A 14,842-nucleotide genomic window follows, 5' to 3' on the forward strand; every position below is an offset into this window, starting at 1 on the left:
GTTTGAGAAAATTTTTACGGCATTTTTAATGCCGTAAAAATTGTAGACGCTTACCTCTGAACATGATGCTTAAGATATTTGAACCTTGAAATATATAAATTCTAGCAATTATCTGGTAAATATAATTTGATTAAGATCATTGTATTGAGTAATTACCTTTTGGGAAAATCAATTCAAATAAGACTCTCGTGAATAATTCCTAGTTTTAATATGTAAAATTTTCGAAACTGCCATTGAAAATTTTGTTAACTTAATACATTTTCTGACAAATCTTAACTGTTAACCGCATTTCACTCTTTCAACAGCGCGAAAACAAACACAGCAGAAATCATAACAAACCCTTTTAAGCCAGTAAAAATGCTTTCTAACTTCAGCAAACCCGTATGGGTGGGTCTAACGGAGATAATCAGGTGAGTTTTCTCTGCACTTTTTAATTTTAATATGCGATTTATCTTTAATTTCCGTAGTTTGTAGACTTTTGATAAAACAATATTTGACGTCGAGATTGCATGGGAGTTTTGTTTTGTCCCATGCATTCTGTCAAAGAGAAACATTGTACAGAATCACAGTATTAATACATTTCCAAATCTCATCATTTTTTTCCCCAATAAAATCGATGAAAAGACCACAATCCAATAATCAGTCTTTCATCCAGAAATAATTTCGAATGAACTTATTCACTTATGAAAAAAGAAAAGATTGCTGTGTCAAATTCTTGAAGATGTTCTTTTTTTATATAATATGATTCAGGCAATTGCCACAATCATCACATTTATTAATTTTCCATAAATTAAGTGTAAATAACTTAATTTTGAAACATAATTGTGATAGATTATTTACTAATGAATTTGGAATATTAATTTCCTAGCTTATTGCTAATCATTATTTAATAATTTCAATGGACAGGAAAGGAAACACTTTATTTTTTTAGTGTTGAAATAATTGCATTCTTTACAAAACAAAAATTATTCGGATTGAATGTATGTCTGAAAAAAGCAACATCATATTCTGTTTTATTTTAATTATGAAAGTCTTTTGTTTTAATAAGATCAAATTATTAGTTTAATTAAAAGGTTCATAATTATTTTCATTTATAGAAGAACTATAAGATAAAGTATTAAATAACCAGCATGCTTGAACATATTTAGTAAGAGATTCAATTGCATTTACTAATTGTTCTCTCAATTTTTCAATATTTATGTAAGCTGCATGTCATTGATTAATTGTTACAAAAACTGATTAAAGATGTCATGTTTATTACAACCAGGCAATTAATTACCACAGATCTCATGTTTGTCTTATTCACAAGCGATATGCAATTAAATCCGAAATACACGAGTATCCTTTTTCTAATAGAATTTATTTACTTTCACACCTAGTAACTAAGACTGATTAAAGTATTCAACTTTACCATTAATTTTGAGATAAAAAGTTAATGTAATTTAAAAGAATGGATATTGAAATATATAACTTCAAAATTACTTTAGTTTTTTTTTTTTTTTTTTTTTTTTGTAATTTAATAGAAAAAAATCTAAACATACTTTATCTCATAGTCATTCACAATTAATCAAAATGTTTTGTTAAAATATAATTAATAGAACTTTCATTAGTTTCAACAGAACGTCATTTAAGAAGTTTACTTGATGTAATAAATTCAAGCTTTTTTTTTATTATTATTAAATTTGTATATTATACTATATGTATCAAATACAATAATATCGAAAATTATAAATATTAGACCAATAGTACTGAAGAGTAATTCAAACAATTTTTTTTATCACCAGAATGACCAGATTGTTTGCAAGTTTGTTTTAATTATTTAAACCTTCATGAAAATGAGAACTACTTTATACAGATTTTTCTGTTTCGTTATTGTCCTGATTATCAGGTCTGCACAAACTATCATTCTTTCATTGAATTTCCATTTCATTAATATCACATTATCTGATTGTTCAAGATAATGAAAAATCAGATTCCTGAATAACATACCAGTTTCAATATTGCAGAACCTTTTTGATAACTTCATTTTAAAATGCCAACAGAATTAATTACCTATCTTTTAAACTTTCAACTTTTTAGAAACAAACAAAAACCATTTGGCCAGTATAAATACCAATTTTTTTTATCCATGATGGTAATATAAGAATTTATTTAATGTATCTTTAGTTAAGTTTAATTATTTTAACGTACCATTTTAAAGAAACACTAGGACTATTTTATGATTGACCACATAATTTTGAATCGTGATCAGATGATATTTTTATGTTTCAGTTATGGCATTGTATTCTGTTGTATGATTTTTTTCGTCATCATTTTAAAGTCCTGCAAATCATCAAGGTTTTTTTCAATAGAATTTCAACACTCTTGTGATTTTTCAACAAAAGCATGTTATAATACATCAGAATGATGCAGTTTTCATACAAGTTTTGTTATTAATATTTCTTTTAATTGTTCTAATACATATTGACATTCATTAACCCAATTAAATACCACGTCCTTTTTTCAACTATTGGCTTAAGGAATATTTAAGTTAAGCATGTTCAGGAATGAACTTAAAATAAACATTGATATTGAGCATAAAAGAACTTGTGAAGTTATTTTACAATTATGGCTGATTCCAGTTTTTTTTTAAATAAATTTCTTTGTATCATTGGTATTTATAACTTTACTTTGCTCTTAATATTAATATTAATTTGTGTAAAAACACATTTAAATAGTTTCAATTCAGTATCTTGTTTTTTACAAATATCAAGGATGGTATTTAGATTTTCTTAGAGGAAGAATATACAATGATATCAAAATAGTTGCAAAGAAAGTTAATTTTTTACTTATTTAATATTCTTCAAATTAATATGTTGAAGATTGCAAGAGTTAGAAGTTATTTTAATTTATATTCATACTCTTTAATAATCTGAAATAAGAAAATTTTGCCTTCAGCCAATTGAGAATAGTGGGAGTTGACATTTTTATTTTAAGAAACATATAAAGAATATGCCTCTTTTCTTTTCCCATAAGTTTATTGTACATTGTATTTGCTGTAAAATTATGCATGGGCTACTTTGGGCATTTGAAATTTTCAGATGATTTTTTTGCCACAAAATCTACAATAGAATTTGTCAATTGATGTTTCCTACTTTGAGAAGGTCAACTTTAGATTGAGGGGGATTTGGTAGAATTTATTGTTGAAGAGCAAATCTGAATTCAATAAAGAGTTTGAATTCCTTTGTTTTGTCAAAGCTTACTAGAAGCAAACAGCAACTTATTTTGAAAATGCATAACACTTTGTGAAGAGGTGTGAAATTTTATTTGTGTTTATTTTGCCTGAAATTACCAGGTTGCCAATGACAATGATTTCTGTGTGTGAATTTAAATCTGGATTTGCAATAGGACCTGATTTTTTCCCCCCTCTATTTTCATAGGTGTTTGTACTTATATCAATTTTATTACTGCTGTAAACCTTGCTGTGGAATTAAGAAAAGGGTTTACAGAAAGAATTTATCTAAAATTAATAAATGTGTCTTTGGTTAATATTTCTAATATCTTGGGTGCTGATATCTCTGATTGCTTAAATGTGGTTTTTCATGAAAAAAGATTAGCCATACTTTCTCCATCTCTGAAATTTTTTTAATGAGAAATCAATTAAGCTAGTTGATTGGATGCAATTTTTTTTTTCTATATAGAAGCAAATATATACATCCAAATTTTTAATTTTATTATAAGAATTTACATACTTATTTAGGACATATCACATACTATTCTTTAAGTAACTGGATATATATATATATAAATTTCCATCTTTTTTTTTTTTATCCAAATTATATTATTGTCATTATACTTTTAACAAGAAGCTTATATCCATAAATCTATATATTGTTATTTAATTTCTCAAAACTCTTCTTTTTTCTAATTTTAATTTAATATTCATGTTAATTTTGATTTCAATTATTTAGTGAAGAGTCTTTTGATCTATAATGTGTTTCTTTGAATTTTATCTGAATTGAGACAGCTTTTTTATGAGTGCTTTTCTTCTACTATTTGTTATAATTTAACATTTATTACTTCCCTATATTGCTAGATTTTTTTATTTTAGCTCCCTTGTCTAAATGGGAACAACTGAATGTTGGTTTAGAATCAAATGTAACAATATTATTAGAAAATTTAATTGAAAGCTGAAGGTGAAGAAAAAAAAATCTTAATTATTGATTGTAATACATTTTATTTAAGAAAATCTATGTTCCTGAATTACTAATTTCTGTCACTTCTGAATAAGATGGCACTATCTGTTTAATCTTGATATTAATAATTTAGAATTGAAGAAATATGAAACACTTTTAAATATTTGATGTTCTATAGATTTTAATTTCAATATGTCATTGTCTGTCACGTGAATCTAAACTGATGACTTAAATTCAGCTTTTAAATGCCAAGATTTCTTTCATTTTATCAAGAAGTCAGAAAAAGTTATTCACAAAGCAGATTATATTTGATATTTAGGGATATAAAATTATATATATGTCTACAATATACTTTTATATTGTTTTCTTAAGATTCATATGTTAAACTACGTAATGAGTAAATTTGTAACAGTTTAGTTTTTGCAGATAATATCACAAACCTTAAAGAACTTTGCATTGTATAGTTCGAATTCATAAAAATTGCAATAATAATTAACTTTTCATTCAAATACTTTCTTTTTATAATTATTATTAGTTAAGTTTGTTATAACAAAATATTTTAAGTATAGCATGAATTTTAAAAAATTGTTTGCTATGTATGTTTTTTAACTTCAATTGTAAATCTGGATTATATTTAGGGCTCGCTATAATCTTTTGGCACAACTTGTTTTTGGCAATCTTCAACAAGCATAAATAAAAATAGTTTAGTTTTTAGTTTATTGACTTTTTTGTTTCATTTAAATTTACCATTCAAGTTATCATATTAAGTGAATTTTATTTATATATTTTTTTTAAGTATTATTGCTAAATTCTTCATTGCTATTATTTTTTTATATATAGGCCGATATATTTTCCCCCTTGAAAACATTACCACAAGTAGGAAAAAAATAGCTCAAGTAAAGCTGTTTATTTCTTTCAAAATAATTCCAACATATTAAATGCTGTGTCTTTATGAATATAGTTTTGATTATTATCAGTCTGTCAAAAAATAATAAGTTATGTGTAATGTATTTCTAATCTTAATTGTGAATGTGCATTTCATTTAGGGTCCTCTGTTTGATTTTGACAGAACTTTTTTGCGTCAGAATTTTTAGTACAAATAAGCAAGTATAATCAAGAAATTCATATACATTATTTTTTTTATTTAAATTTGCAAATGAAATTGCTGTATTAAATACATTTAATTTTTAGAAGCATCAATAATGAATTCATCATTTGTATTATGTAATTTTTTTTTTTTTTTTTTTTTTTTGACGAAAAGAGTCTAGGATATGTAAACTGTACAAGAATCTGTTCATTTCGGTATATATTTTCAAAATGTTGAATGCTATACCCTGTTTTGACTAGCTCTAAAAACTTAAGGTCAAATATTAACAGATGTAAAAATTTTAATTCATGATTCCTGTTTGGTTTATTTTTCTTTTTCTCTGATTTCCAAATCCATAATGTATTTCTGAAAAATGGAATATTAATGAATTAAATATGCAAAGAAATCTATTATTCCCTGTAAAGCTATATAGAAATCTGCATGTTTTTAAGAATTTTTGATAGAGTGAGATTTTTTTTATGTATCAGCATAGCATAAACGAAAATAACCTGTATGTTCATCATCAAAGTGCAAATTGTACTTTTGTTGCATTAAAATACATTTTAAATTTATTAATTTTGTGTTTATATTATATATATATATATATATAAGCATTATTTTATGTGAAGCAGAATGCAGTTTGAAGACAGTGAAGATACTTTTGATTTCGTGACATCGTTTTATTTTATTTTGAAGAAGCAGGCATATGTACAAGCGATGAGCACACAGAATGACACAGAGAGGGATGATGGAAAAGCATAATTATTTACAAGCAGAGACGCGGCACGAAAGCAGAAGTGGGGAAGAAGAAGAGATAAATATCCCTCGTCTTATATAACCTGAGATTTGATAGGGAAAATATTTCTTCATAGTGCCAATATGTTATTAAGATTCTGATAGGGATTTCTGACGCATGTCAATCACATGTAAAGGAAACATAGGGATTTTTTAAAAGGAATGTGCTTACTGGACAATTTTCTATCCCTTCGCGCTGAGCGTGTGAATGTGTCGGCGTTTAGCCGATTCCGCAATTTTACATAGCTTCTCTTGAATTAATTAAGTAGCGACAGTGGAATTGGATCAAGAAATAAGAGAATGAACTTACTATGGGCTAAATTAAGATAAAAGCTTGGACATTAATTAAATTGAAATTAAGAGTTTAACATTTCATTACATATATATATTATATAAATTAACACTACACTCCAAAAATTAAAGAGATGCATTATTATACATGTATGAATATAAACATTCCTTTTAGTACTTAGAAATCTCAGAAATAGTTGTAGATTTGTTATAATTACTAAATATTAATGTGAAATTTCCATTGCTAATATACGGCTTGCATAATAATCATTATCTAACAAGCACGTGAAAACGATGCATACTACATAAAGACAGTCAAATTGGGCATAGGATTGCAAAGGGTTAATATCAGAAAAAGTGTATTTACGTAAAAATTGGGATTTTAATAAACTTTTTGTTAAAACTGCAAAATTAAGACTCCTGATATGTATATGGAAAAAACTTTCTGTCCGTAAAAGCGTTTTCAATTTAACGATACCGATTTTTATAATTCCTAAAATTCATGCATTTAAATGGAATATGTCTTTACAGTGGTTATTCTTTAAAAATATAGCATGCAATATCCAAGCAACCTTCAAAGAAATAGAATTTAAATTTGCTGCATAGTTTATATACTAATAAGTTGCCGCCATCGTTCAGAGCTGTAGAGATCGCGTCGCACAATTCCAAAGACAGAACTGGTTAGCTTCGCAGATTCATATAGATTTTCTGACACAACATGAAATATGAAATTTCATAGAAGTATTTTCAGGTGTCGGTACCTAATAAAGATCTCTACGTAAATCTTGCATTTTCCAAAACCATTTTTTTTTTCCCGCCAAGTTTGTTACCAAGTTCGGGAATCACTAACCTTGCATCCATTAAGAATATCTTTAAATCTCTATTTCAGCAACAAAACGAAAATTAAAGAAATTTAATGTTACAGATTCGTCACAATATTTTGTATATGATTTATAACTGCAATTCACATGTGTTTTGCAAGATTGTTAGTTAAATCACTGCATAGATCAGACACATGTTTACTTGGTTAGGGCAAACTTTGTTAAGGGACAATTCTTGTCATTTACTATTGTATTTTTTTTTCTTTTATTTTAGGAATGAGTACAAGACCGGGGCTGAGTCGCGAGTTCATTCACTTTTACTCTACACATAACACAGGAAGAGTTATCAAAGGATATAACGACAAGGAGAACAACACTTCTTTGGATCCCTTTGTTCTTGCGCAAATATTTGTTACTATTATCTTTACACTTATTGTCTTATTATTCCTCTGTGGTTGCTGCTGTGTTGCCCGTCAGCTGATTTGGAGGCGTCTTGAGAGAAACGTGAATACGAATCCCTCGCGGCCTGCTGGCCTGTTGACCAACGTGAATGCGAATCCATCTCAGCCTGCAGGCCTGTTGAGAATCGTAAATGCGAATCCCCCTCCGCCTGCTGGCCTGTTGACCAACGTGAGTTCGAATCCTTCTCTGCTCGTAACCCCGTGGAATAACATAGATCCGATTCTCCCTTCGCCTGTACAGCCCACAGCACCTCCAATGCTCCAGCAAAACTTCCGAACACCTGTTGATGACCGAACGCCTATTGGTGACAGTGATGTCCCCCCTGACTATTCAGCAGTTGCAGAACAAAAGACTACGACAGCTATCGTTAGTGATAACTTAAATCGTTATCCAAAGGTGGTTGGAGGAAAAAAGGTGGAAACACCTCCTCCAGATTATATGACAGTGGCGCCTTTCAAGTGAAGCAAGTTCATCCATAGAATTGGCGAATCTTTTTGATATTGGCCTAGCTAATATCAATGGCTTGCTTTTAAGCGCCGTAATGCTTTATGGCTGTTCGTTTCCTTAGTGATATTTCGTATTTAAAAGTGATATGAAAGGACATTTTGTCCTCATGGTTCTCACTGGATTCTGATATTCTCTTTGGCGCAGCAAGGATAAATTCCTTGTGGGCCAAAATATCCAGGGGATTCGACCTCCTAGTCTTATTTGGTTGGAACTGTTTTTTACTGTGATTTTGATTAGAATGATTAAGTCCTAAATTGAGATAGATATTGTATCGCTTATTATTTATTTTACTTTCAAGTCTTAAAAATTGACTGTGATAATTCATGAGATTATTTAAATTGCCAAAGTAATATTATATATATTTATATATATATTTGAAAAGTTATTTTTATATGTACTTAATAAAATTCAAAGTGTTTAAGAATTCAATCACAAAAATCATTTAAAATATGATAAGTTTGATTGATTTTAAAGAAATACAGTGAGGCCTAAATTCAACGGATAAAGAAAAATAATCCAAATACTTCTTAGACTAGGATTAGGAAAAAAGGATATAATCTAGAATACTTCCTACTTTAGTACTACTGCACTAATCTATACTTATAAAAAGCTCAATGTGTGTGTGTGTATGGTGGCGCTCTACAGAAAAGACCATTTGACCTACAGCTACCAAATTTGGTACGTGTATACCTTGGAGGTCGGGAATGTGCACCTCCCTTTTTTTGAAATTTTAATTATTAATTAAAAACTAACTTTCACGCTAAAAAAATCTTCATTTTCCCCGCCGCCAACTGAATACGGCTTCAGGATTTTTTTCCCACGCTAATGAGGCTTAGGCTTAACATTTTTCGGCCGATTATTTCAAATGATTCTGTTTATTTTCTTAATGTTTGATACATTTAAAATTAAACGTTGTTAATGAATCGATCTTTCAGATTCATTCTGAAGTACTTTTGAATTAAAATAAAACAGAATAAAGGAAATTAAACATTTCTAATCTGCCTAGCGTTACCCCAACTGCCGTAAAAAAATTAACGCATTTGCGTTACCGTAACTGGCGTCACGCATGCGCATTGTGTTCTGATTGTTTACATCTATTTTCAACGGAAGCGGACTTGATTTAAATTATTTTTAAGTTAGTTGTATGCTTTTGTAATTAAATTGCATTTTTTTACCTGTTTTCGACCGATTATTTTAAACGATTCTGTTTATTTTCTTAGTGTTTGATGCATTTAAAATGAAACATTGTTAATGAATAGACCTGCTCATGATGAATCTGAAAAAATTTTGTTGACAAATTCTTGAGATATTACATAAATTAAGAAAGATATTCTTTAGTGCCCATAAGGTTTAAATGCTCAGTGATTCTGTTTTCTGTAATCATATTACAAAAAAAATTGCATTGTTTCAGTAAAAAATATTATATTAATTGCAAATTAATCATTTTCACTTTAATTTAAAGCATAAATTCTACGCGAGCTAACTGAAAATTAGAGATACAGATTAAGTTATGACTGAAGGCTCTTATAATATTATGAGTGAATTGAAATTTGAAGTTTTAAAATATTTTATTGAAGAAGCTATTGAAGTAGGAAATACATTAAATATTTAATTATTAAAATTTTTACGAGCATTAAGATTGGCGAACCAGCTGCTCGCCAAAGGCGGCTAGTTTGAAATAAATGCATTTATTTCCAAACCATTTAAGTGTTTTAAAAAATTATCCTCACTTTATTAAAATTGAGAAAAGTTCTATTAAATTTAAATATAGAAGCAAGCATCTTTGTAATTAAACAAAAACACATGAATACACAAATTAAATAAAATAATTATTACAAACTGTAATTAAACAAAATGTAAACAAATGTTTAATTAAACAAAAACATACGAAACACTTTCAGATAAAATTTCTTTGAAAATCATTATTCGTATAGAGTAATTTAGAGTTTATTAAAATTCCATAAAATTTTAAAATTGAAGGAAGTATCTTTATTCTTAAACATAACTTTATTTCCCATCCTTTAAAATGAATGATGCATTTAATTTGAATTGGAGATTATTATTCTGTATATGTTTGTAAGCTGTTATGTTGTTTGTATGCACTTACGTTTAAGAGCAGCTGAACTTGCTATATAGGATACCAACATATTGATTTTGATAGAAAAAAAAATGTTAAGATGATTTTATTTCAAAATTAATTTGCATTATATTTGATTCAGTTTTGTTTGGCAGGCTACGCTTTATGGAATACTTTTAAATAATGAATTATAATTAGTTCTTAGCTCATAACTGCGTATATATGTATATATATATATGCTGTATAGTATTTATTCTTGATTTATTAGGATGTATTTTTATTTTTTAAATTATATGATATCATATGTAAAATTTATTTAAATCAAAATCTCTTATACGATGCCAAATGAATTAATGTTTAATTATTTAAAATTTTTGTCTGATCTTTTTGATTTTAAACATCTCAATAAAAAAAAATTCAAAAAATTAAAATTTGCAAGACAGCTACTATATGAAGTACAGTAAATTTCCGATTATTCGTGAAATGCGGCAAACGAAAATAATCCGATAAAGGACTAATAAAGAATACACATAAAAACGAAAATGCGTTTGAACAATTTTTATTTAAATAGGGGGCTTACTCCTAAAATTATGAATTAATGAATAACAGACTTCTGTGCCTACAAATTTGTTGGTTTATTTTTTTATATAAAAAAAATGTGTCATTTATTTTTGTGTCACAAACGTGGCTTACAACAACATTTTTATATGGGTCAAGCTGCCTTTTCGACCCATTTATGATGTGATTTGTGTCACTGGAATATTGTATAGTTCTTAATGTAGCCATTTGCCACATTTGAATTATTTTTTTTTTTTAATTTCAAGGGGAAAAAAATGTAAACACTTAAAGAATTTTCTTAAATTATATGTAGTTACTCAAACATATTTTTTGTAAGAAATAAAAATTTATGCATTGATTAAAATTTTCATTAAAATTTCAAATAAAATGCTCCAGGGAGCACATTTTTGCCATCCAAACTACATCTGTTCTAGATTTGGTTAACTCTAGGTCTGATGATCAATCTTATAGAGCGCCAACACAGACATGCACTCTCTCCTTTATTATTGGTGAAGATTGAAATTTTACCCAATATAATTTGGGGGTTAAGAATCATGGATTATACAAGAAGCAAAATATCCATCTACAGATAATCGAGAGTTTACAGTGTGTCAAAAAGTTATTGTTTGTGAGCTATTGAGAAGAGAGAATATGTGCATTAATAGGAAAATGCGATGTCTATATATTTATATTTGCATATTGTAAATAAAATTATTTATTACAATAAAAGCTTTGTTTTTGACTTTAAAAGAAGCGTGAGAATTTTTTTTACTTTCAGCATTCAACCAAAAACACTCCACAATGATAGATGTAACCAAGAATGTGATTAACGTCTAACTGTAACTGTTCTCTGATGTTAGATTGCTCTCTGATGTCATACACTTTTTCTAAAATACATTGCACTTAGTGAATTCTATAATTAAACTGGTGCAAAGTATTTAACACGTGAATATGAACCAAGTTTAATCACTATGGGCACAGATGAAAAATATTGATACACAAAAATTTTTTTTAATTATTTTAAAGACAGAAAAACAGAAATTGTGACAGCCGTTGTATAAAAATATTTAATGACTTAGATAATTGCAAGGGTTTTTTTATATGTATATTTCACAATAAAAGAAAAAGGCAAAGAAAGACCAGACATATTCAAGCATAAAAATTTAAAAAGAATAAAATACTGTTAAGGTCTGTCATAGAATCAAGCCTGTCGATCAAAATCTACGATTTCGACTCGTGTGAATGTGCACAGGAAACAGACTTTTACTTCTTCCGGATTTGAGGAAAGAAAACGAAAAGTAGTCCACGTGTTGACATTCATCGGAAATCTCTGTAAAGAAATTATCTCTGTAAGTTTTTTTTTTTTTTTTTAACTGTAGAGAAATTGATAGAAGATTGACAAATAATCATTGATTTTATTTTTAAACAATGTTTACTAAATAATGCGTAGCAGAAATTGTTTGTGACTTGCATTTTTACTTTCTGGTATAAATAGTATAGAGAAGTATAGTAATGGTCAAAAAATTCGAAATTTTGACGAGTTTCCACATTTCAGATTTCTTTGAGCCATTCCAAATCCATTTTTGGAATTTTGTCTGTATGTATAACTTAAGAACGCTTACAATTATTCTTTTTCATGCAAAAAAAAAAGTTATATCGATGAAATTTCATATATAGTTTTTATAATAAATTTGTTGATTTATATTAAATTTTAAGCAAAATATATTCACAATTATGTCTGAGAGAAGGCGAGTGTTATAACTACAAAACATAAATATTGAATAAACAAAACATGACCCACAATTTCAGCATCTAAATTATTGATCATTATCAAATTTGGGACCAAATCTGTATAGGGATTCATAGTCAGTTTATCTATGATTTACATGCATGTAAATACGATAAATAAAAACCGCAAAGATTTAAATCAATGAAATTTGGCGCATAGTTTTAGCATCTAAAGGAGAGATTCATATAAATTTTAAACAAAATTTGTGAAATGGTGGACCGTCTGTCTTATAGAATTCCAAGTGTCTATAATCACAACAAGTTGGATAAATGAAATTTGATAAACAGCTTAAACATGTGAAGTGTATTTCCATATTAAATTTTAAATCATTTTCGTAAATGGCTAGAAAGTCTGTCGATCTGCACGTTCTCGGGCATGTAACTCATAAACGTAATAACGTACAAATCACATTAAAAAAAATTCACTAAGATTATAATTGTGTGCCAAATTTTGGTTTCAGTCAATCGAGAAAAAAAAAGGCGTCCAAACTGCTTCCTCGATTATCTTCATTATACTACAAAGCACGGAACGCTCATCTGTTTGCATCTGAAAATAACAATGGTAATGCTATTTCCGTGCGGGAGAGGGTTAGGCAGTTATCTCTTTTAAAGAAATGCGAGAAGGTTTCGGAGACACCACAGCAACTAGATTTTTTTTTCATTATATTTTTTCAAATTTACCATTTTATCGTATTAATATGATAGTCGAAGGTTTTTCTTTTAGAGAATATTTCAAACTAAATTCGAATTGAACAACATCATTATGTAGAAAGACAGATTTTGAAAATGAGACTCTATAATGTAGTCACATAATAACGGAGACGACGACACTAGGAGGTCAGCGAAAGGGAAATCATCCTTTTTAGGCGACCGCTCCCCCTTCCGTTGGCAAGAAATTAAAAACTTCTTCGGTAAAAATCTTTATTATTTCAGTAGGAAGTGTTGAGAACTACATATCAAAGAATCTGATAATTTAATTCTATCTTCAATTATTATATAATAAACGCACGAAATGTGCAAATTTTTCACTAATTTGACAAACCCAGTTAAAAATGGTTTAACTCATCTGGTTGCTGAACATCTGATTCAGTTGCTATTCATTCAACTTAGAGTTTGCACTACTTTGGCAGAATTATCGGCATAATGACAAGTTAATCTGATGTATTTTGCTGACTGATTTTAGCCGGTCGGCGAAGAAATCAATGGATTCCGAAGACATTAAATCGGCAGAATACCTTATATCGGATTAAATTATCCTTCATTTAATCAGTATTTTATTCTCTATACGACAGAATAATTAACAAATCGAAGAGTAAATCAGATATCGCATATTTGCCGACTGTTTTTAATCGGTACATTAGGAAATCAATATGAAGGGTGTCAACATCTGATTCAATTGTCGATCATTCAGAATAATTAATTTGTCTTATATTTCGCATAATAATAAGAGAATCAGTTCACATTTTACCGACTATTTTTTGATTGGTTGGCTAAGAAATCAACACGATAAATGAACATTTGTATGGATTATTCCTTTCATAGACTGATTGTATCACTTTTTGATAGAAACTTTTAAGGGTAATTAGAAAAACTCTCATAAATTTTAAAGTGTATTAATATTTTCTCATGTTGTTTTACTACAATTCTTACTTTTACAATAATTTATTGTTTAGTTTTTTTTTTTTTTTATTTCAGGAACTGACAATACAAAATGTTAGTTATAAGAAATATTTAGCAGATGAAATATACTTTGACTTTACAGAATTTAGTACTTATATTCAAATTTTTATTAAGTCTTTCATAACTATTGCTCAACGTTGGCTTACAGCTAATAAAACACAAGGGCATTTCTTAGCAGCGGTGTAACTGCAGGACATATGTCCTGGGTGCCATTAATGAGAAGGCGCAAAATTGAGGAATCGGCTTGGTGCAATTGGGAGAAAAGTCTTTTCTTCTTCCCATTTTTAAAATTTAAAGTAATTCCAGGAAAGTGTGGGAGAACATAAAAATATATACTCATTTTTAGCACCTGTAAACGAAATCAAGCTCACTTCCTCTAAACAAAATAACAAATAGGAACTTTTAACATATTAATCGAAAATCCACCTCTGAAAAGCTAAGATATTTTTCAAAGATTGGTTTTTTAGTGTGAGGGAGGAGTATACATGATCATTATAAGATCTATTCAAAAAAGAGAACATAATATTTAAGCATCCCAAGAACTTTACAGGATTTCTTGCGATATATACGGCGATAAAATGTTATAGGCTCCATATTCATA

At 28.3% G+C, this 14,842-nt stretch overlaps 1 protein-coding gene across 1 annotated transcript; it reads left to right on the forward strand.

The window, feature by feature from the left end:
• The first annotated feature begins 304 nt into the window (after positions 1-304).
• On the forward strand, positions 305-11,443 carry LOC129969615 (uncharacterized). Its single transcript, XM_056084261.1, has 2 exons — positions 305-410; positions 7,444-11,443. Exon 2 carries the CDS (start codon positions 7,446-7,448, stop codon positions 8,091-8,093), a length of 648 nt encoding a protein of 215 aa, XP_055940236.1. The 5' UTR covers positions 305-410; positions 7,444-7,445; the 3' UTR covers positions 8,094-11,443.
• Positions 11,444-14,842: the final 3,399 nt, after the last annotated feature.

Source organism: Argiope bruennichi, chromosome 5, assembly GCF_947563725.1.
Source record: "Argiope bruennichi chromosome 5, qqArgBrue1.1, whole genome shotgun sequence".
Lineage (NCBI taxonomy): Eukaryota > Metazoa > Arthropoda > Arachnida > Araneae > Araneidae > Argiope > Argiope bruennichi.